General features: G+C 35.5%; 1 protein-coding gene across 6 annotated transcripts in view; it reads left to right on the top strand.

Moving 5' to 3' along the window:
- MYO6 (myosin VI) overlaps positions 1 to 25,040 on the top strand; it is a 154,197-nt gene that overhangs the window by 78,283 nt on the left and 50,874 nt on the right. For all 6 annotated transcript variants that reach the window (XM_013056278.2, XM_004752792.3, XM_004752791.3 and 3 more), the window contains exons 8-12: positions 4,208 to 4,305; positions 11,098 to 11,262; positions 15,528 to 15,608; positions 18,703 to 18,883; positions 24,297 to 24,441. In XM_013056278.2, the coding sequence (XP_012911732.1) occupies positions 4,208 to 4,305; positions 11,098 to 11,262; positions 15,528 to 15,608; positions 18,703 to 18,883; positions 24,297 to 24,441 (670 nt within the window). The remainder of the gene's footprint in view (positions 1 to 4,207; positions 4,306 to 11,097; positions 11,263 to 15,527; positions 15,609 to 18,702; positions 18,884 to 24,296; positions 24,442 to 25,040) is intronic.

Genomic DNA, 25,040 nt, shown 5'->3' with positions numbered 1-25,040 from the left:
TGTAAATCTGTAACACAGAAAGTGAGAGGAAGTTCTGGGTAGGCTAGGGCAATGGCTGCGTATGTGGTTGGCCTGCAGGCAAGCCAGAGACAGGGAAAAGGGAGAAGGTAAAACCTACCCATGGATCGTAAGCATGAGAGCTGAGGTGGGACTATGACTGTCAAAATTGTCTCTTGACTTCTCACCAGGTGGGCGGGGAGGGATCTAGTTCCTGAGGTACCAAATGAGATAACTCTCTTTCTTCTCATAATGATGATGAAATTAACATGTGTAAGATGTATTATGCATTGTGTTGCTTGCTGAGTATCTTTTCTTAATTTAAATCCCTATAGAATGAGGTAGGTACAATTTTATCCCTACAGTACAGATTAAAAACTGAGGTTAAAAAAATTTTTAAGTGGCTTGTTGAAGAGCATATAGCTCATCAAATGTGGAAATGGGATATAATAAACTCAGGCATCTTAACAATGTGCTATATACTAAGAGCATATTTTAACACTGTTACTATTTTAAAGAAAAATTTCAGTTGAACAAAAATTTATTAAGGTCCTTCTGTGTTCATACGTTTTGATAAATCACAGCTAGCAAATGTGTATATTTTTTCACAATTATGTGAAATATACATGTAGATGAACATAAATACTCTAATAAACATTTTTATTAAGTTTGCATCAATGAAGTTTTTCATGTTGATATAAATTTATAGTTTTACTTACAGTTCTCATTGTGGTATTATAACACACCCAGGTGTGAAGATCTCATAAGTAATGCTTTATTCACTATAAAGCACCTCTCTTTAATGAGGGAATAACCTTTTAAAATTGAATAAATAAATAAACAAATTATGGACTAATTCAATAAAGTACTAATTAGTATTCTGAGTTGTTTCCTTGAAGTACAAACTTAACTTGCAAATTGGATATTAACCTGGTTCCTTCTGTGAGAATGTGGTGTATGTATACATAGTGTGCGATAGTTGAGAAAAGTTGGAAAGTATTCCAAACGTTTCAGTAGAGGATAGTAGATATTAACTAGCAGAACATAGAAATCATTTGATGCCATTTTTAATTGAAGATTGGTTGTTGGTTTTAGAATGAGTACATCAGTAGCATTACTGTAATCTTCTGATAGGCTGTTATCCTAATTTTGGATATTTTACTTAATATATTTGATACTTCAGCAAAAACTAGTCGTTACCAGTAAAGAAGTTGGGGAGACCTGTAATTGAGTTCCCTTTTGGCTGGAAGCTAGTCATGTGGCTTTTCACAAGTCAGTTGATTTTGTTAATCCATCAGAAAGGTTAGGTATATATGCAAACTTTTGTTTCAGTTTTAATATTTTCTTACTTTTTTTGGCAAATGAAACAGCCAGAGAGTAATCTTTAAAAGGATTTGGATACTTGTTAAGCTTTCTATGGTAGATAGAATAAGAGAGATGAACTTTAAAAGATTTCATAAGAAAATTCTAATAATAAACATTGTGAAGCAATTTATGAGGTTGCAGATAGAAAATATATAATATTGGCACAAATCTGGGATGTTTATAGTTGAGACTGATGATTATAACAATAGACTCTAATGGGGAGCCTGGCTGGCTCAGTTGATTGTGATCGACTCTTGATCTCCACTCAGGTCTGATCTCAGGGTTGTGAGTTCAAGCTCTGCATTGGGCTCCACACCTAGTGTGGAGTACTTAAAAACAACATGAGAGAAAACAAACAATAGACTCTAATAAACCTTTTTTAGTCATATGGTATGTATACATTATTATAAGATAAAAACAAAATTTTACATTTGTTTATTGGGAGTTTATTTTCATTAAAAATATTTTTATTAAGTTTTAAATTTTAATTCCACTGTAATTAACATACAGTGTTATATTAGTTTCAGGTATAAAATACGGTGATTCAACAACTCTTTACATCATTACTCAGTGCTTATCATGATAAGTGTACTCTTTAATCCCCTCCACTTATTTTACCCATTCCCCCATCCACCTTGTCTCTGATTTTTTTTTTAAGGTTTTATTTATTTATTTGATAAAGACACAGCAAGAAATGGAACACAAGCTGGGGGAGTGGTAGAGGGAGAAGCAGGCTTCCCACTGAGCAGGGAGCCTGATGTGGAGCTCGATCCCAGGACCCTGGAATCATGACCTGAGCCGAAGGCAGCCACTTAACAACTGAGCCACCCATGTACCCCTGATACGGTTTGTTTTAAATGAGTACCCTCAAAAGTTATTTTTTTTTCAACAAGAACATTTTTTATTGAAGCATACATTAGGAACCATGGTTCTAAAATATAAATATAATATATTCCATCCAAGAAAAATAGAATACACTTTCTTTAAGTACACAGAAGACTCCCTGACTAAATCACATAGAAAGAGACATGGCAATTATTAGAAATTTAGGAAGACTGACGTCATACCAAGTATATTCTCCAACCAAAATGGTACAAGACTAGAGATAAAACAAGGCTGGAAAATCTACAATGTAAATATTATATATTTAATGGTAAATATTAAATAACACACTACTGTAGAAGCAGTGGACCAAATAAGAAATCAAATGGTAAATCAAAATATGTCTCAAAACAAATGAAAAAGAAAATACAATATTCCAGAATCTATAGAATGCAGCAAAAGCAGATGTTAGAGCGAAATTTATACTATAAATGCTTGTATTAAGAAAATAAATAACATTACACCGTAAGGATCTAGAACAAGAATAAATTTAGGTGAAATGCTGAAATTTCGTAGAGGAAGGAAAAAACAAAGAAGAATCAGAAATAAATAAAACAGACAATAGCAGTATTATAACATGAAAGTAATGACCAGTTTTTCCAAAAAAAGATAAAGTTGACACTGCTTTAACTACATTAAGAAGAAAAGGAGAAGTGGGGTACTGGGGTGGCTCAGAGGGTTAAGCCTCTGCCTTCAGCTCAGGTCATGGTCCCAGTGTTCTGGGATTGAGCCCCGCATTAGGCTCTCTTCTCAGCAGGGAGCCTGCTTCCCCCTCTCTCTCTGCCTACTTGTGATCTTTCTCTCTGTCAAATAAATAAAATCTTAAAAAAAAAAAAAAAGAAAAAAAAGGAGAAGACTTGAAAACTAAAATGAGAAATGAAAAACAGTATGACAGATAACCCCAGAAATACATACATAGTGTGATAATAGATTACTATAAACAGTTAATACTAACAAGTCAGGTAACTTAGACAAAAACAGGATGATTCCTAAACACACACAAGTTACCACAATTGAATCATGAATCTTGAATCCAGGAAATAGGAAATCTTCTTACCCCAATAAAAAGAATGGAAATTGAGTTAGGAATCAAAAATCTCCCAGCACAGAAAAGGCTAAGACCACATGGGCTTTGTGAATTCTACCAAAACATTAACAAAATAATAATAATGACAGTCTTTATCAAAGTCTTATAAATAATGGAATGGAGGGAACATACTTAAAATCATTCTATGAGACCGTGCCACCCTGTCACCAAAGCAGGATAAAAACAATACAAGAAAAAAAAGTCTAGTTTGTCTGATAGAAGTATTGCTACTCTGACATTTGTGTGATAAATATTTCTCTACCCTTTCACTTTCAACCTGTATGTGTCTTTACATCTAAAATGAGTCTTTTGTAGGCTGGGAATTTAAAAACTGTTGTTCTGAGGATCTTTTTTAGTCATTCTCTAACTTATATGTTAGATTTTGTTGGATGTACATGAAAATATTAAGTATGGAGGCTTTATTAATATATAAAAGATTTTAGGAAAGTAAGTCAACTAATAACTTCTTGCGTGTATTTTGTTCACCAGGGTTTTGCTCTTTACTCTATATTATAGTTCCTATTCCTTTAGGGCTGATGTACTTGTGAAAACCTTTAAATATATAGGGAGTAATTTTTAAAGCTGAGTTCTGAATTTTGTAACCTAATGACTTTAAAATTTAGTCTTTCCTTTACCATTTACATTTTCTTTTTACATAATTTGAGTAGTTTCCCCATCTTCTGTACTTTACTAGAGCCTGAATATAGTGGTAATCAATACATATTTGAGGGATTTGACATTACATGTAAATTCCTGCATGGTAATATTTTTGAAAACATTTTTTTGTATTAATAAGGAAACACACTATGCATATTGTTTTTTAATTTTCCTTCGTGCTGTTTTTTTGATGAAATATTTTTATTTCTTTTTCAATAGCTAACCCACTCTTAGAAGCCTTTGGAAATGCAAAGACTGTTCGCAACAATAATAGCAGTAGATTTGGAAAATTTGTAGAAATACATTTCAATGAAAAGGTAAGTGAGAATGAGTTTTGGGATGGTATCTTTGGGAAGTGTTTGTGAAAAACACAAGGGTCTTGGGGCACGTGGATGGCTTAGTTGGTTAAATGTCCAACTCTTGATCTCAGTTCAGGTCTGGATTTCAGGGTCATGAGTTCAAGCGCCATACTGGGCTCTGCATTGGGTCTGGAGCCTACATAAAAAAAAAAAAAAAAAAAGAAAGAAAAAGAAAAACACAAGGGTCTTGACAAAATTGGTGCTGTCACTGAACTCCTGGTAAATCCATTTGCGTTTCTCTCTTTACTTTAGGTAATTGGGAGAATATATATATATTCAGTATGACTTTCATAAATATTGTAAGCTTACATTTATTTAGTTATCTTCTTTTTTTCCCTTTACTTGATAACTTTTATAACCTCTTTGATATAGACAAATGTTCATTAGAAGAATAATTCAACATTGGTAGGTTATACTTTCAGTACAGACAAAAGGTTGATATCCAGGATCTATAATGAACTCCTCAAACTCAACCCACACGAAACAGGCAAACATATCAAAAAATGGGAAGAAGATATGAACAGACACTTCTCCAATCAAGACATACAAATGGCTATCAGACACATGAGAAAATGTTCACCATCATTAGCCCTCAGGGAGATTCAAATTAAAACCACATTGAGATATCACCTTACACCAGTTAGAATGGCCAAAATTAACAATACAGGAAACAACATGTGTTGGAGAGGATGTGGAGAAAGGGGAACCCTCCTACACTGTTGGTGGGAATGCAGGTTGGTGCAGCATCTTTGGAGAACAGTGTGGAGATTCCTCAAGAAATTAAAAATAGAACTTCTGATTGAGAGTCAAGATGGCGGAGAAGTAGCAGGCTGAGACTACTTCAGCTAGCAGGAGATCAGCTAGATAGCTTATCTAAAGATTGCAAACACCTGTAAATCCATCGGCAGATGGAAGAGAAGAAGAACAGCAATTCTGGAAACAGAAAAACAACCACTTTTTGAAAGGTAGGACCTGTGGAGAAGTGAATCCAAAGCGACGGGAAGATAGACCCTGGGGGGAGGGGCCGGCTCCCGGCAAGCGGCAGAGCAACGGAGCACAAAATCAGGACTTTTAAAAGTCTGTTCCGCTAAGGGACATTGCTCCAGAGGCTAAACCGGGGCGAAGCCCACGCCAGGTCAGCGTGGCCTCAGGTCCCGCAGGGTCACAGAAGGATCGGGGGTGTCTGAGGGTCGCAGAGCTTGCGGGTATTGGAACAGGAAAGCTGGCTACAGAGACAGAGCTGACAGTAAGATCACAGCTCGGGGTTACCTTGAACCGGTCCCAGGCTCGGTGAGCTCAGAGCGCGGCCGGAGGTCAGGCAGATGGGAGTAACTGGGCGCTGTTCTCTGAGGACACACTGAGGAGTGGGGCCCCCGGGCTCTCGGCTCCTCCAGGCCGGAGACCAGGAGGCCGCCATTTGTATTCCTGTCCTCCGGAACTCTATGAAAGCGCTCAGGGAACAAAAGCTCCTGTAGCAAACCCGAGTGGATTACTTAGCCCGGCCCCTGGTAAGGGCGGTGCAATTCTGCCTGGGGCAAAGACACTTGAGAATCACTACACCAGGCCCCTTCCCCAGAAGATCAATAAGAAATCCAGCCAAGACCAAGTTCACCTACCAAGGAGTGCGGTTTCAATACCAAGGAGAGCAGCAGAATTCCAGAGGAGGAGAAAGCAAAGCACGGAATTCATGGCTTTCTCCCTGTGATTTTCTTTTTTTCTTTTCCTTGTGATTTTTTTAGTCTTGCAGTTAATTTTTTTCTTTTTCATTTTTTTTCTTTTCTTCTGCTAAAATTTTTAAACTTTTACCCTTTTCTTTTTTAACGTTTTTGAACTAGTTTAATATATATATATTTTACTTTTTATATTTTTCTTTATTCATTTTCTTTTTTTAAATTCTTTTATTTATTTTTTCTTTTTTATTTCTTTCTTTTTGAACCTCTTTTTTATTCCCTTTCTCCCCCTTCACGATTTGGGATCTCTTCTGATTTGGTTAAAGCATATTGTCCTGGGGTTGTTGCCACCCTTTTAGTATTTTACTTGCTCCTTCATATATGCTTATCTGGACTAAATGACAAGGCAGAAAAATTCACCACAAAAAAAAGAACACGAGGCAGTACCGAAGGTTAGGGACCTAATCAACACAGACATTGGTAATATGTCAGATCTAGAGTTCAGAATGACAATTCTCAAGGTTCTAGCCGGGCTCGAAAAAGGCATGGAAGATATTAGAGAAATCCTCTCGGGAGATATAAAAGCCCTTTCTGGAGAAATAAAAGAACTAAAATCTAACCAAGTTGAAATCAAAAAAGCTATTAATGAGGTGCAATAAAAAATGGAGGCTTTCACTGCTAGGATAAATGAGGCAGAAGAACGAATTAGTGATATAGAAGACCAAATGACAGAGAATAAAGAAGCTGAGCAAAAGAGGGACAAACAGCTACTGGACCACGAGGGGAGAATTCGAGAGATAAATGACACCATAAGACTAAACAACATTAGGATAATTGGGATTCCAGAAGAAGAAGAAAGAGAGAGGGGAGCAGAAGGTATACTGGAGAGAATTATTGGGGAGAATTTCCCCAATATGGCAAAGGGAACGAGCATCAAAATTCAGGAGGTTCAAAGAAGGCCCCTCAAAATCAAGAAGAATAGGCCCACACCCCGTCACCTAATAGTAAAATTTACAAGTCTCAGTGACAAAGAGAAAATCCTTAAAGCAGCCCGGGAAAAGAAGTCTGTAACATACAATGGTAAAAATATTAGATTGGCAGCTGACTTATCCACAGAGACCTGGCAGGCCAGAAAGAGCTGGCATGATATTTTCAGAGCACTAAACGAGAAAAACATGCAGCCCAGAATACTATATCCAGCTAGGCTATCATTGAAAATAGAAGGAGAGATTAAAAGCTTCCAGGACAAACAAAAACTGAAAGAATTTGCAAACACCAAACCAGCTCTACAGGAAATATTGAAAGGGGTCCTCTAAGCAAAGAGAGAGCCTACAAGTGGTAGATCAGTAAGGAACAGAGACAATATACAGTAACAATCACCTTACAGGCAATACAATGGCACTAAATTCATATCTCTCAATAGTTACCCTGAATGTTAATGGGCTAAATGCCCCAATCAAAAGACACAGGGTATCAGAATGGATAAAAAAAACAAAACCCATTTATATGTTGCCTCCAAGAAACTCATTTTAAGCCTGAAGACACCTCCAGATTTAAAGTGAGGGGGTGGAAAAGAATTTACCATGCTAATGGACATCAGAAGAAAGCAGGAGTGGCAATCCTTATATCAGATCAATTAGATTTTAAGCCAAAGACTATAATAAGAATGAGGAAGGACACTATATCATACTCAAAGGGTCTGTCCAACAAGAAGATCTAACAATTTTAAATATCTATGCCCCGAACGTGGGAGCAGCCAACTATATAAACCAATTAATAACAAAATCAAAGAAACACATCAACAATAATACAAATAATAGTAGGGGACTTTAACACTCCCCTCACTGAAATGGACAGATCATCCAAGCAAAAGATCAGCAAGGAAATAAAGGCCTTAAATGACACACTGGACCAGATGGACATCACAGATATATTCAGAGCATTTCATCCCAAAGCAACAGAATACACATTCTTCTCTAGTGCACATGGAACATTCTCCAGAATAGATCACATCCTCGGTCCTAAATCAGGACTCAACCGGTATCAAAAGATTGGGATCATTCCCTGCATATTTTCAGACCACAATGCTCTGAAGCTAGAACTCAACCACAAGAGGAAGTTTGGAAAGAACCCAAATACATGGAGACTAAACAGCATCCTTCTAAAGAATAAATGGGTCAACCGGGAAATTAAAGAAGAATTGAAAAAAATCATGGAAACAAATGATAATGAAAATACAATGGTTCAAAATCTGTGGGATACAACAAAGGCAGTCCTGAGAGGAAAATATATAGCAGTACAAGCCTTCCTGAAGAAACAAGAAAGGTCTCAGGTACACAGCCTAACCCTACACCTAAAGAAGCTGGAGAAAGAACAAGAAGGAAACCCCAAGCCCAGCAGGAGAAGAGAAATCATAAAGATCAGAGCAGAAATCAATGAAATAGAAACCAAAAAGACAATAGAGCAAATCAATGAAACTAGGAGCTGGTTCTTTGAAAGAATTAATAAAATTGATAAACCCCTGGCCAGACTTATCAAAAAGAAAAGAGAAAGGACCCAAATAAATAAAATCATGAATGAAAGAGGAGAGATCACAACTAACACCAAAGAAATACAAACTATTATAAGAACATACTATGAGCAACTCTATGCCAACAAATTTGACAATCTGGAAGAAATGGATGCATTCCTAGAAACATATAACCTACCACAACTGAACCAGGAAGAAGTAGAAAGCCTGAACAGACCCAGAACCAGTAAGGAGATTGAAACAGTCATTCAAAATCTCCAAACAAACAAAAGCCCAGGGCCAGACAGCTTCCCGGGGGAATTCTACCAAACATTTAAAGAAGAACTAATTCCTATTCTCCTGAAACTGTTCCAAAAAATAGCAATGGAAGGAAAACTTCCAAACTCATTTTATGAGGCCAGCATCACCTTGATCCCCAAACCAGACAAGGATCCCATCAAAAAAGAGAGCTATAGACCAATATCCTTGATGAACACAGATGCGAAAATTCTTACCAAAATACTAGCCAATAGGATTCAACAGTATGTCGGAGGCAGGCCCCTGGCCAGGCGGCCTCTGCCATTAAACGATGGTGCCTGGCTAGTTGCCAGGTTAGGATTGCTTCGTGAGACTAAGCGGAACGCCCAAAGAGGAAGTAAACAGCATTGGTTGCTAGCGAAGTTGTTCGTATAGGTGCACAGCCTGATTCGCTCCCTTCTGTACCCTGCTCGCTGATTGGTCATGTAAGTGTATATAAGTGTGTAGACTTGCGGAAATAAAGAGAGAGAAGATGCATCCGAACCAGGCTTCTTGTCGTCCTTGTGGGTCGAGGGCAATAACAGTACATTACAAGGATTATTCACCATGACCAAGTGGGATTTATTCCAGGGCTGCAAGGTTGGTTTAGCATCCGCAAATCAGTCAATGTGATACAACACATCAATAAAAGAAAGAACAAGAACCTTATGATACTCTCAATAGATGCTCTGTTACTGGTTCAAGCTCTATTACAAAGCTGTCATCATCAAGACAGCGTGGTACTGGCACAAAAACAGACACATAGATCAATGGAACAGAATAGAGAGCCCAGAAATAGACCCTCAACTCTATGGTCAACTAATCTTCGACAAAGCAGGAAAGAATGTCCAAGGGAAAAAAGACAGCCTCTTCAATAAATGGTGTTGGGAAAATTAGACAGCCACATGCAGAAAAATGAAATTGGACCATTTCCTTACACCACACACAAAAATAGACTCAAAATGGATGAAGGACCTCAGTGTGAGAAAGGAATCCATCAAAATCCTTGAGGAGAACACAGGCAGCAACCTCTTCAACCTCAGCCGCAGCAACATCTTCCTAGGAACATCGTCAAAGGCAAGGGAAGCAAGGGCAAAAATGAACTATTGGGATTCCATCAAGATCAAAAGCTTTTGCACAGCAAAGGAAACAGTTAACAAAATCAAAAGACAACTGACAGAATGGGAGAAGATATTTGCAAACGACATATCAGATAAAGGACTAGTGTCCAAAATCTATAAAGAACTTAGCAAACTCAACACCCAAAGAACAAATAATCCAATCAAGAAATGGGCAGAGGACATGAACAGACATTTCTCCAAGGAAGACATCCAGATGGCCAACAGACACATGAAAAAGTGCTCCATGTCACTCGGCATCAGGGAAATACAAATCAAAACCACAATGAGATATCACCTCACACCAGTCAGAATGGCTAAAATAAACAAGTCAGGAAATGACATGCTGGCGAGGATGCGGAGAAAGGGGAACCCTCCTCCACTGTTGGTGGGAATGCAAGCTGGTGCAGCCACTCTGGAAAACAGCATGGAGGTTCCTCAAAATGTTGAAAATAGAACTGCCCTATGACCCAGCAATTGCACTACTGGGTATTTACCCTAAAGATACAAACGTAGTGATCCAAAGGGGCACGTGCACCCGAATGTTTATAGCAGCAATGTCTACAATAGCCAAACTATGGAAAGAACCTAGATGTCCATCAACAGATGAATGGATCAAGAAGATGTGGTATATATACACAATGGAATACTATGCAGCCATCAAAAGAAATGAAATCTTGCCATTTGCGACAACATGGATGGAACTAGAGCGTATCATGCTTAGCGAAATAAGTCAAGCAGAGAAAGACAACTATCATATGATCTCCCTGATATGAGGAAGTGGTGATGCAACATGGGGGCTTAAGTGGGTAGGAGAAGAATCAATGAAACAAGATGGGATTGGGAGGGAGACAAACCATAAGTGACTCTTAATCTCACAAAACAAACTGAGGGTTGCTGGGGGGAGGGGGGTTGGGAGAAGGGGGTGGGATTATGGACATTGGGGAGGGTATGTGCTTTGGTGAGTGCTGTGAAGTGTGTAAACCTGGTGATTCACAGACCTGTACCCCTGGGGATAAAAATAAATGTTTATAAAAAATAAAAAAAAAATAGAACTTCCCTATGACCCTGCCATTGCACTCCTGGGTATTTACCCCAAAGATACTTTCAGACCTTAAATGCAAAAACTGTATTTTCTCTCTGTTTTGTTTTTCAGAGTTCAGTTGTTGGAGGGTTTGTTTCACATTACCTTCTAGAGAAATCTAGAATCTGTGTTCAAGGCAAAGAGGAAAGGAATTACCATATCTTTTATAGGTTGTGTGCTGGTGCTTCTGAAGATATTAGGGAAAAACTTCATTTGAGCTCCCCGGATAATTTTCGGGTAGGTTGGATTAAAAGAAATTACTTAGAGTTTTTGCAAATTTAATTGACTTCAATTCTAAAACTTACTTTAATGGATTCTTATATCTAGTTGTATGTAGCTTATATTGCATCCAGTGTAACATGATAGATTGTAGGTCTCTATTGAGATTTACTGCTGAATTTATAATATAATACTATATGAAAAGATATATAATCAGAAAGATAAAATGATAGATGGGAAACCACTTATCATTTTAAACTCAATAAGAAATCTATAATAGTTCTGTCGTAATGCTACTTTTTAGAGTTATCTTTGACTTGAATTCAACAGTAAATATTTATTGCTTGCTTTTTTGGTACCAGGCATTGTACCTCGGTGAAAAAGATGAGCAGTTCCTGCTCATGAGCAACTTAGAATCTGGTGTGAAACACACACACGTACAAACACAAAGCCTGACTGATAGGTTGAAAGATTAAGAAAGAGATATGCATAGGATGCTGGGAATTTTGGAAAAACTTCAAGGAACAACTGATGTTTGATCAGAATCCTGAAGGATTTTCAAGTGTTAACTAGAGAAAGAAAGATGCAAAGACTATTCCTACTAGATGCAAAAAGGTGAACAAAGAAAGGCAAGAAACAGCTGAAAGGGTAAGGCAGGAAATGGTGGGAGTTGAGGGTAGAAAGTTTGGTCTTCTGTAGTTAATAAGGAGCTATTGAAGGGATTTAAGTATAAATTTGGATAGGTCTGTGCTTACCTCTGGCTTTAAAATGGAGGGTATCTTGAAGAGGGTGGGGTTGGGAATGGATTGAAAATGCAAGTAAGGGTAAATTTGTCGGAAATCTTATGGCTATCACTGAAGTAAGTTACTTAGGGCCTGAATTTGGTTAGAGAGTATGGGATGTCCAAAATATTGGGAGGTAAAGTGATAGGAATTGGAGACTGAGTATGGTAGGGAGAAGGAGAAAAATTTGACTAGGGTAACTGGGTGGATGTAATTACCACACGAGGGCCAGATGGAAGATTTGTAGCATATAGGCTCAGTTTAGTTTTGGAACTTATGATCACCTTAGGGAGAGGATTAGAAGATGGTTGGGTATCCTAATCTGAAGATTATTATTAGTGCTGTCATGATAGGTTTGGGAGATGTCAGTACTCTGGTGGTAATTAAAACTATGACAGTGAGTAGATGAGATTGTCCAGAGAGATTGTATAATGTAGAAAAGCATGTGCTGTATCCAGACTCTGGAGTTGAAGAGTATGGTTGGTGAAGAGTTGCCCAAGAAGGAAAGCCCAAGTGGGATTATACGATAAGTACAAGGAAAATGAGGAGTGCCAAGAATCACAAGCTAATAGAGTTTCAAGAAGTGGTAAGACTGGAGATGGCTAGCGGTTTATAAATTCACAGCTAGGGAACAGTGTCCTTGTGAGGAATATGCAGGATTATGAGAATGGGTAAGGAATGAAGTTTGAGTAAAGTTCTACAGGTGATTCTGGATAATCCTCTTTGGATAGGAGTTCTCCACATAAGAATCATGACACATATTATATTTAATTATTGTTCTCTGTGTCTGTGTTTATGTTTGCAATTCAGCTTTTATTACTTCAGTTAGTTTCTTTTAATATGTATTTGGAAAACCTAAAACTACTGTTTTACAATGCTTTACAACTGTGCCTATTCATCTACTTCTACAATGTCTCACCTTCTCTAGAACTCATTAAATCAGTTGGAATTTGAAGTTAGTTGCTCACATTATAATCAGGAAGACAGCAGAGATACTTCTATACAATGATTTTTAGAAAAGGAGTATAAGTTCCTATGAATCATATGAAATTTAATAATAATGATGTGATGTTGTTGGCTCTGAGTTAATGGTAAAGTAATGTGACTATTCTTAATTTAGCATTTCTTTCTGTTTGGAGGCTTGAGAGCATATTTTTTTGTGTATCTTAGAATGTATAACTTTTCCTGGCACAATGGCAGTCATCCTTAGAAGGTAGTTACTGAAATTCTTTATCAGGTTAGAGAGTTTCCTGCCTCTGTAATATGAACTGGGAGCCTTGATTTCTTCACTTCCCAGCGTTCTTATACTGGTTAGGAGGAGACTAGACGAACAGTATTGTCTTTCACCCAAATATATCTGCTGTCATGGTTATTCCTCTCATGCATGCACATGCATATCTCTGTATCCCTTCCCCCAAATGATTCTGCCTTCAAGTGCCCTTGAAAGTGTGTTGATAGTTTCATCAGGTTTTTCTGTGGATTAGTTTAGGTCTTCAACTCATAGATTACAACTCATAGTTAAGGTCATAAAGACAAAGAATTCCAAAGTAGTGTTCAACAGTTCCAAAAAATTTTTTGTCACTACTTTGTCCAAAATAGTACATTAAGAATTGTAGGGATACTATTTGAAAACATTTGTAACTACTCATGTATTTTAGAAAATAAAAGGTTTAAAAGATTGCATTATTCAGATATTCAAATATTTTTGATTATGTTTTATGAGCATTTGTTACAGTCATGCAAAGATCCTTGAATAGAAATAAAGCTTGGATAGAATAAGAATGGATAGCAAGAATAGTTATAGTTTTCTAGCTATAGGGAAGTTGGAAAAAACAAGTAGTTGGTTTTAATACTGTGTTTAGCTATCCAAAAGCCAAGTATTTGATAAAGCAATCTAGGGTTGTGGAGATAAAACCCTTGCTAGCAAAGAAAACATTTGTTTAATTAAGCTACTATTATCTTACTAAGTAAAATAGCGTTTTTTGAAATAGTAAATTGAAATTACTTAATAATATTATTTCTCCCTCTTTTTTATTTTTTTTTCCTGAAGATTCGAAGGTGGAAAGAACAACTCATTGTATATCGTTTTCTGGTTTTCTCTGTGTTTTAATATTTCATTATAATGGAGGTACACAAATAAATGTATTCCACCTAAATTAATATCATCTAGAATGTTAATTTATTCCCAAATCATTCAAAATGTAATGTACATTTAAAAAATTTATTTATTTATTTATTTGATAGAGATCACAAACAGGCAGAGAGGCAAGCAGACAGAGAAGGGGGGGAAGCAGGCTCCCCGCTGAGCAAGGAGCCCGATTTGGGGCTCGATCCCAGGACCCTGAGATCGTGACCTGAGCTGAAGGCAGAGGCTTAACCCACTGAGCCACCTAGGCGCCCCTGTAATGTACATTTTTTTCATAGCATCTATATGATGTGTGGTGTATTTAATCTCAGAATTCATGCCATGGTACAGTGGGATCATAGTGACCTGATTAAAGAGAAGCTGAGATGTTTAAAAACATTTTCTTTTCTTTTTTTTTTTTAAGATTTTATTTATTTGACACAGAGAGAGTACTAATAGGGAGCAGCAGGGCGGGGGAGAGGGAGAAGCAGGCTCCACACTGAGCCTGATGTGGGGTTCAATCCCAGGACCCTGGGATCATGACCTGAGCTGAAGACGGTCACTTAACTGACTGAGCCACCCAGGCGCCCCTAAAAACATTTTCCATTCTGTTTCCTGTGTACTTCCTTCCTGACTATACCCCCACCTTCAGTGTGGGTAATAGATTCACTTTGGGACTAATAAATTATTTTCTTCTCAGCTGCTTCCCTTCTTCTATGTTTTTAGTGCTTAATCTTTAAAAGGGCATCTTAATCTTCTGGGCAGCAAAGTAAATCATTGAGATAAGAGCTGAAATTGTAATTTGGATACCTGTGAAGGTTTGTAAAGCAAGTATTATAATTTATGTGTGGTCACTGTTAACTGTCAACAAATATGGATGGCATGTTTTGAATAACTCATTTTAAAAATCAGAAATTAAGAAACTTAGGGCTATTATTCTGTTACTCAGCATTAAAAATATTACTTGAAATGTTAAACCACAATGTGTAGGTTCTTATTTGAGACTATATATTTAGTAGAAAGGTGATTTTCATTATATCTATAGTACTTACTTTATGAACTATATTTTTAAGACGATATTTGACATTGAGATTTAAAATTGCTACCCTTTAAAAACAGGAAAGCTTTATGGTACTGATTTTTATGTTACTGTTTAATTTAATCTGCTTTCAAAAATCAGAATTTTAAATATCCCTGGTTTGATTAGTAGGAGTAAAAATGTTTACAATATATAGAAGTTATCAGTTGTACTTGAGAGATTATTTAGGTTATATTTAAAAGTTCTTTTTGTTTACCACTGTTTTGATAAATTGTGTTTTCTTTTGTATTATTTTCATGTGGATTGTATTTGTTATACTTATATTTCTTTTTCCTAGTATTTAAACCGAGGCTGCACTAGATACTTTGCTAACAAAGAAACTGACAAACAGATTTTACAGAACCGAAAAAGTCCCGAGGTATAGTAGACTGTTGTTTTTAAATTAAAATCCTTAATACAAAAAAAAATCATACTCAAAGATATATTTTTTATTTTGGAGCCCTAATAATATTTCTTACTTTTAGGCTTATACTTAAAAAACAAAATGCTCATCTAAGTCTTTCTTGCAGTGTAATACTTTATGCCTCTGTTGGTATCTACCAAAGCTATAAGTTTGGTTTTTCTTAGTTAGGCCTCAGTGCACTGCTATCCTTCTGTTCTTTTTCCCCCACATGAGGGTATTATAATTGCCTAAGAATTATCCTTTGCTAATAAAATTTTTAACTTACTCTCACTTACCCACTTGGACTTTAGTATAAAATATGTCCATAATTTATTTTCTACTTTAAGGCCAAAGTAAGCTTTGAAGTAGACATTAAATAGAGTAAGCATTCTTGTGAACTAATGCTTATGTATTGTTATATTTCTCTTTAAAACATTATATTTCTGCAATATACTATGGAAAGTCTTTTTTTTTTTTTTTAAGATTTTATTTATTTATTTGACAGACAGAGATCACAAGCAGGCAGAGAGGGAGGCAGAGAGAGAGAGGAAGGGACACAGGTTCCCTGCTGAGCAGAGAGCTGGATGCGGGGCTTGATCCCAGGACTCTGGGATCATGACCTGAGCCAAAGGCAGAGGCTTTAACCCACTAAGCCACCCAGGCGCCCCTATGGAAAGTCTTATATTTAGGTTTTACTTATTATGTTTCTAAGGGCAATTAGATGTAATTATACTATTATTATTTTTAAAACATTAAATCCTTAACCTAAAAATCTATAACTCTTACAAATTTCAATATGTAATGTTCAAGTAATAAGTAGTATTACGTTATATCTACTCCACGAGGTTAAATTATGAAATACTGAGTCAGGATTAATTTTAGGGACTAGTTCATTTTGTCTCTCTATTTAAAGTTTTATATGGAATGTTGAATTGTACAGTTTTTATTATATCCAGTTTTAAATGTGTGAATCAGATGATTTTGACTCCTTTCAAAATGAGTGAGATGAATTATATCTTTAATATGTTCCTTGAAAAGAACAGAAAACAAACAAAAATTCCCATTATTTCAAATTCTAAACAGATGAGTACAGTTAATTTATTTGTTAACATTTATCATTTTATTTTTATTTATTTTTTAAAGATTTTATTTATTAGAGAGAGAGAGAATGCTCATAGAGTGGAGGGAATGATAGAGGGGACGGGAGAGGGAGAGAGAAGATCTCAAGCTCCCCGCTGAGCATGCAGCCTTCTGGGGGGCATGACCTCACAGCCCAGAGATGATGACCTGAGCTGAAATCAAGAGTCAGGTACTCAACCAACTGAGCCACCCAGGTGCCTCAACAATTATTTTTTAGGCATAAATATTTGAATTATAAATCATAAACTTTAGGTGAAATTCATGGTTGGAACTTTAAGAAGTAATTTTAATATTTATTATGGTATCTTCCTTTGTCATGATAACCTTTATTTTTATGAAGTATCATCAAAATACAGAAATTTTATTCTTCCTACTAAAATAATGGAAACATTACCTAGTGGAATAGGGATAGTGCATCTGTCCTTAAGGAAGAAGATAGATCTCTAAATTTTATCTTTAACATGGAAAAAACTGAGTAAAGAGGGAGGAAAACTAGATTTGACTCTCCAAAGAGTAACATGTACTCTTTGTATTCTGATAAGATGAAAGTGTACTCTTTGTGATTCTAGAGTCATCAAACTTTGTGAGATAGTTTGTTCATATTATTGAGTGTATATATAAAAATATATAAGTGAATAATGGATTAATATGTTTAAATTACTTTTTATGTCTTCTTTATCAGGAGGATGAGGTGATAATTTTTAACTAATTAGAATCCTTTGCTTAATTCCATTTGAGTGTCTAAGCTGTGTGCCATTTTTAGGAAAATGCAGTATTTTTAGTCTACCACAATAATATATTCTTAATATTTGATTAGAAAGATTTTAAATGAAGTAACCATTCAGTAGCAAGACTAAAAATTCTGCATGATCTGTGTTTTCTATTAACTTTGGCTGCATGTGATTATTTCCTTTGCTTCTTTTAAGAATAAAATTAAATTTCTTTATCTAGACATTTTCCAGAAATTTCACCCAAGCATAATTAAGCATTTTAAAGAATTTTGTGGATGATAATCCAAATTTAGCTGGGAAGGAATTGGCATCTGGGAGGGGGAAAAAATCTCCTAGAGATGTCTTTAGTGGGCAGTTAATTCTGGTGCTGCGTTACCTGTTTAATTTTACCTATTCATTGTCAATTTCTGGAAAATTCCTAGTCCAATTTTTCTGTGTCCAGTAACTTTTATTTTTCTACTTCTATAAGGTTTCTGCAGCCCTAAATTTCTTATTTTTTCTTCTGAGCTTTTAAATAGGTTCTAACAATTGAATACTTTAGATGTAAATTATTTTAGGAGAGAAAATTTTTCTTTATTTTTTCTGAAATGTGACTCATTGCAAAAATTCTGAGTAAGCACAATGCTTACTAATACACCTTACCTCATATGCTTATATAGGAGGATCTAAAAATCGATTCTCTGGTTATGAAAATTGTTATTAGTCTGTCCAGTATTTATTATTGCTGAATACTGATGCAGTTGATGGCAGTTAACCTAAAGGAATATAATGCTAAGTGTTATATTTGAATTTTTATTATAATTTTTCACCTTAGTTCCTTTTGATCTGTGGATTCATATTGATTCCTTTCAACCACTGATATTCCCTTCTTTTTCACTCAATTTAGATTTTTATCTAATGTATTTTAGCATTATAATGCCTTAGAATTAAAATTATAATTTAACTGGTAAACCTCTCATTCCATTTTGACTGATATTTATTGAGATAATTGTAGAGTGACAGGCAGTTGAAAGAAGTAATACAGAGAGATCCTGTGTATACTTTGCACATTTAGTTTTTGCATTGATAGAATAGTAAAGTTTTTCTATTGACATTTTGTTTTTGCATGTCATTTAGTGCATTAATAGACCTTGTGTAGTAGTTTTAGTATACTTAAATAATGACAAAGAACAATTAATTGATGTCTTCTTGTTTTGTAGTATCTTAAGGCAGGTTCTTTGAAAGATCCTCTGTTAGATGACCATGGAGATTTTATTAGAATGTGCACAGCCATGAAAAAGATTGGTTTGGATGATGAAGAAAAACTTGATCTGTTCCGGGTAGTAGCTGGTGTCCTGCACCTTGGAAATATTGATTTTGAGGAAGCCGGCAACACTTCAGGTTTTTTTGTTTGTGGTTGTTTTGTTTTGTTTAAAGAGGAATGAAAGAAGTTCTGTCATTTCTTTGTCATATGTAAATTCAATCTGTTTGTATGCATGTTTTTAATACCCTGAAATTTCTAGAATATATTATGTTACATAGTGAATGTTGGGAATGAAGGATGCTGCATTACTAGTCATTATGAACTCTGTTTTGAACAAATCAGTGATAGTGATGGGAAATAAGCTCATTTTATGAATGATAAGTAACTGTGACTGTCAGGGTCATATTTAGTTAAAATATTCAACTAATAATTATACTTCTGCAGTATGTGCACATACTATTAAGGAATTTTGACATTTTTTCCAGTTCATTGATATAAACTTTAATCCATTAATTAGGGCAATTGAACATGTACAAGCCCATATACTTTATTACTTGGGAAAGGAAATAGGTCATACTTTATACATATTGAAAAGAGCATTTAATGCCTGCATGATAGTAACTTTTCAACTTAGGGGTTTCAGTCTCTACATAAACAATAAGACATTTTTTGTATAATCTTAAATTTGATCCATGAATTACAGGGGTTGGAAAACTATGGCCTATGGCCAAATTTGACCAGCTGCCTGTTTCTGTAAATAGCGTGTTTTTGGAACAAAGCTGCACCCATTCATTTATGTCTTATCTGTGCCAGCTTTCATGCTACAGCAGCAGAGTTTAGTAGTTGTCATAGAAACTGTATGGCCAGCAAAGCCTAAAATCTGACACTTAGGAGAAAAAAAATGTTGACTCCTGGTTAAATACATTATTAAAATATTTTATACCAAGAATGAGTTAAAAAAATCAAAAGGATCATTTAATATAGTAGTCAGTAACATGGGCTTTAGTGTCAGATCCCAGAAGCTTTCTGATGCTTGCTTTTTTCATTTGTAAAATAATGAAGAAACAGTCCATTAGAAGTACTTTTAAAGTATATTACCTAGCCATTGTATATATGCATATAAAGAAGGAGCATCAGAAGAAAGAAGAAAGAACATTTTAAAAATGTGCCTGCTATGTGCAAGACCTTTCATATACTGTGTTTCATCGTAAACAACATAATCATAATCTAATCTAAACTTCGTAAAAATAATGGGGTAGAGGGCATTATCTATATTTTATGGAAGTGAAACCTCTGCATCAGTAATTTATTTACTAATGAAGTTGTAGATGTGAAAGCTGGGTTCTCCCCAAGTCTGACTAACTTAGGTACTTGTGATCATTGTCCCAAATTGCCTCCAGTCACTGAACCTCACTGAGAGTCCTGACCTGTGAATGAGCAGACTGAAACAGTCTTCATGACTTTCAGATTTAATATCCTGCGATGTTGCGCAGTCGGTAACATCAGATGCAGCACAGTGTAGTGTTGAAGAGTACGTGCTCTTGAGCCAGAGTATTCGTCACAAGCATATTATCTTGTGTGGCCTTGGGCCAGGAACTTTACTTCTCTGTGTCTCAGTTTCCTTACCTCTAACTGGGAGATAACAACACTCCTGCCTCATGTTGTATAGGGGAATAAATGTGTTAAATATTAAATGATGTCAATATTTATGTCCAGCACATAGTAATCACTGTAAGTGTTTTTAATGAATAAGTAAAATAAAAATACGAATTAATTCTAGTTTAAAATGTAAAAAAGCAAAATCAGTATGTTCTTAATGTACACTAAAGTTTTAGGTTTTATGAGGGATTCAGTATTCTTATTTTGAAAATGTAATGAATGTTAGAATATATCTCATTTGCTCTCTAGTATTGTTATACAAAGGGAGTATGTGGAAAGTTCTAAGTAACACAAAAAAAGTTTAGATTAAGGCCCACTTTGGAAATGTTAGAAGTGATAGTTGCCATTTTCACATCTCATTATGCTGTGGTAGAGCGTGCAGATATATACAGAGGATCATAAATGTGATGTGATCCAGTTAGTTGAAAAGCACTTAAACAGTTAAAAGGGAAATAGCACATATTTACATTATCTTTTATCTTTCTTCTCAAAATTCTTTCTGTTGAAAGGAAAATGAGCAGAAAGCAGAGGAGATTGGAGTGAAGCAACAAATTAAGGAAACTAATAAACTAGGTTATTTTGGGGTCCCTGAGTGGGTCAGTTGGTTAAGCGTCTGCCTTTGGCTCAGGTCATGATCTTCAGGTCCTGGGACTGAGCCCCCTGAAGGTCTCCCTGCAGAGAGTCTGCTTCTCTCTGTCTCTCTCCCTCTGCCTCCCCATTGCTCATTCTCTCTCTTCTTCAAATAAATAAAATCTTTTAAGAAAATAAAATAGGTTATTTTAATTTTAATAGCTCAGATTTTATTAATTTTCATCTTTTCTGTGATCCTTACTATAGAACCAAATGGTTTTTTTTCTAGTTAGAATCGATTTTTTTCCCTCCTTGAGAGCTCAATTTTGGCATATCCTAACAACTCAAAAAAGCTGTGGATATTTTTATAATTATTTTATCAAAAAATTTTTCTACTGTAAATGTTTAGAAGACTCCTACTTGTATTGAAAAGGTTTTACGTGGTAGCATATGCAAAAAATGCCTGTTTTTTAAAATTCTGCATCACAAAAGTGATTCCCTAATTCCTGAAAGTGTGTAAGAAACTTTGCAAAACAGTAAAAAGAAATGTTTAAATATATTAATGAATTATTGCTGGTCAGTTTATTGAGAGCTATGTAATTTAGATAATGGTGTGTGTGTATGTGTGTAGAAGCTAGAAATCAGTAGTAAGCTTATTTTCATAGAATTAAAGGTTCAGTGTATCTTCTAAGTATTCTTGTCCCCTTGTTCTTTTTCTTTGGTAACAGCTTTATTGAAATATAGTTCATAGACTGTTCAATTCACCCATTTAAAATACACAATTCAGTGGTTTTTAATAGAGTCAAAGTTGCGCAGTCATCACTTCGGTTAGTTTTTAGAACATTTTCATTACTTCAGCATTTACCTCTCATTCCTTCCCAAATCCCTGTTGTTAAAAATAGCATTTATGCTATCATGCAAAAAACCTTTTCAATATAAGTAGGAGTATTCTAAACATTTATAGTAGAATAAATTTTCTGATAAAATAATTACAAAAATATCCACAGCTTCTTCAGTGTAGCTGTATTCATTTCATGTTCTCATCAGCAGTGTATGAAGGTTCCTCTTTCTCCACATCCTAACACTGTCTGTGTGATTATAGCCATCCTAGTATGTGTGAAGCGTTTTACTTCATTGTGGTTTTTATTTACATTTTTCTGAAGGCCCATGAAATTGAACATTTTTTTCATGTCTTTATTGACCTTCTGTATCTATTTTTTGGAGAAATGTCTATTTATATCCTTTGCCCATTAATTGGGTTGTCTTTTTATTGTCAAGTTGTAAGAGTTTTTTAAAAACTACATTCTAGACACAGGTTCTTTATCAGATATATAATTTGGAAATATTTTCTCTCAATCTGTGTCTTGTCCTTTAAATTTTGGGGTAATGTTCTTTGAAACAAAGAAGTTTTTCATTTTGATGAAGCCTAATTTGTCTGATTTTTTTGTTGTTTGTGCTCTTGGTGCCATATCTAAGAAACCATTACCTGGTCCAAGATCACGAGTTTAATAGTTTTAGTTCATAATTTAGGTCTTTAGCTCATAATTTTTATTTATGGTGTGAAACAGGGATCAGTCTTCATTCTTTTGCATGCAGAAACCCAGTCTCAGTTCCATTTGCTGAAAAGGCTGTTTTTTCTCCAGTGAGTTATCCTGAAGCCCCTCCTTCTCCTCCCTATCCTCCTCTCCCTCTTTCTTCTTTTAAGATTCTGTTTATTTTTTTGACAGAGAGAGGGGGTGTGTGTGCATGCGCAAGCAGGGGGGAAGGGCAGAGGCAGAGGGAGAAGCGGGCTTCCTGCTCATAAAATACCCATCCTGGGTTTGATCCCAGAACCCTGGGATCATGACCTGAGCTGAAGGCAGATACTTAACCAACTGGACCACCCAGGTGCTCACAACCCTTATTCTTCGGAAATCTCATGGTCTGTTTCTCCTGAGACAGGGTATTAAATAGTTTACTAATTTGTCACGACAAGCTTATTTCTTTTTATAAACTTAGGATTTTTTCACATTCTTTATAGTTTTGAAGTTAGTCTTGCGATGAATTACTTACAAACATTAAACCTTAAAGATATTAGTAAAATGTTTACTTTTAAACTATTAGTAGTAACAATAAAAATGATAGTAGTTAACCTTTATATAGTGCTTACTGTGTACCAGGTACTATTTTGAGAACTTCACATATATAACTTCATTAATCTCTATAACAGCCTTATTAGATAAGTACAGTTATTATCTGTTAAATGGATGAAGAAACTGAACACAGAAAGACTTGTTCAGGATTACACAGCTAATAAGTCTTACAACCACATCAGGCCAGAGACTAAAGCATTATAGTATAGTTCTTTTTACATAATATTTTTTAAAACATCTTCCATTACTAGAAATCTATGGATATGATGTACAGGGAATAGCAGTTATCTCCTGAGCAACAGGAGCACATACATACCCAGCATGGGTACACAGAGATATACCACACACATAAATAAAACCTCATATGTTGACTGCCAGCCACACTGACCTACTGAAACGCCAGTGTTTGCTATTAAAATTATTCCTTAAGGTTTTCAGGAATCATATGAATTTTAATGATAAGGTACTATATTTTTCTAGAGATTTACAAGGATTATAATCTATCAGTATATTCTGCTTGCCAGGTCATAAAAAATGAAAGGTCCAGGTTAATATTGATGGGCTGAAAGATTATATCGTGGATGTCTTGTGTGAGGGTCTCCCATTGACCTTGGCAGTATGACTTTTTTTTTTTTTTAAAGATTTTATTTATTTATTTATTTGTCAGAGAGAGAGAGAGAGAGAGCACGCACAGGCAGACAGAGTGGCAGGCAGAGGAGGCCAAGAGAGAAGCAGTCTCCCCACTGAGCAAGGAGGCCAATGTGGGACTTGATCCCAGGACCCTGGGAACATGACTTGAGCTGAAGGCAGCCACTTAATGGACTGGTCCACCCAGGCATCTCTCTCTCTCTCTTTTTTATTTTATTTTATTTTATTTTATTTTACTTACATGACAGAGATCACAAGTAGGCAGAGAGGCAGGCAGGGAGAGAGGAGAAGTGGGCACCCTGCTGAGCAGAGAGTCCACCTCAAGGCTTGATCCCAGGATCCTGATCATGACCTGAGCCAAAGGCAAAGACTTAACCCACTGAGTGGGGTGGTGAAAAAAAGTGAAGTGAAATTAAAAGTCACAAATAAGCCTGGTCTATTCCATAGATTTATGTAAGTGAAGTATACTTCTAAGAAGTGATCTTGGAAATCTGGTTTATAAAATGTCTGTTAACTTGAAATTTAAATGTATTTTCATTAGGTGGTTGTAATCTGAAGAATAAATCTACTCAGGCATTGGAATATTGTGCTGAATTACTAGGTTTGGATCAAGATGATCTTCGTGTAAGTTTAACTACAAGAGTCATGCTAACAACAGCAGGGGGCACCAAAGGAACAGTTATAAAGTAAGTTCCTTAACTCACTGCTCTGTAAAAATGCTGCCTTATGGTTTGTCAGGGAAAAATCTTTGAGAACAATAAGATTTAAAGTTGATCTTTATGATCATTATAATGTTCTAAAACATATGCTTGATAGGTAAGAATTCTGTGCATATTACTGCAGTAATCTACTATATAAGTAAATGCTGCTCTTAAAGTTGTTCCTTACAGATATGCCGAATGCCACAGATTTGTAGTTTATAAAGTTTATTATTTGTAGTTTATAAAGTAGTTTATAAAGTTTATTATTTGTAGTTTATAAAGTAAGAGAAGTTTACTTTTGTACAACTACAAAAATATGAGTTGATTATGTTAATATTTGTTTTAGGCAACAATTTTTTTCCAAATTTTCCAGACTTTTTTTTTTGAGAAATAATTCACTCTTCTAAAAGGTACAGTTTAGTATTTTTAAAGTGTATTTACAAGGTTGTACAACCATCACCATTTAGTTTCAGAAGGAAACAGATCATTTTACTTTAAAAGTCATTTTCCTTGCAACTGTCATGTTCTAAAACTTATTAAGTAAAACTTACTCCAGTAAAACACACAGCAAATGGATTTCCCCC

Source organism: Mustela putorius, unplaced genomic scaffold, assembly GCF_011764305.1.
Source record: "Mustela putorius furo isolate JIRA1106 unplaced genomic scaffold, ASM1176430v1.1 tig00003863_pilon_pilon_pilon, whole genome shotgun sequence".
NCBI classification, from domain to species: domain Eukaryota; kingdom Metazoa; phylum Chordata; class Mammalia; order Carnivora; family Mustelidae; genus Mustela; species Mustela putorius.
This window is presented reverse-complemented; position numbering and strand designations above follow the sequence as displayed.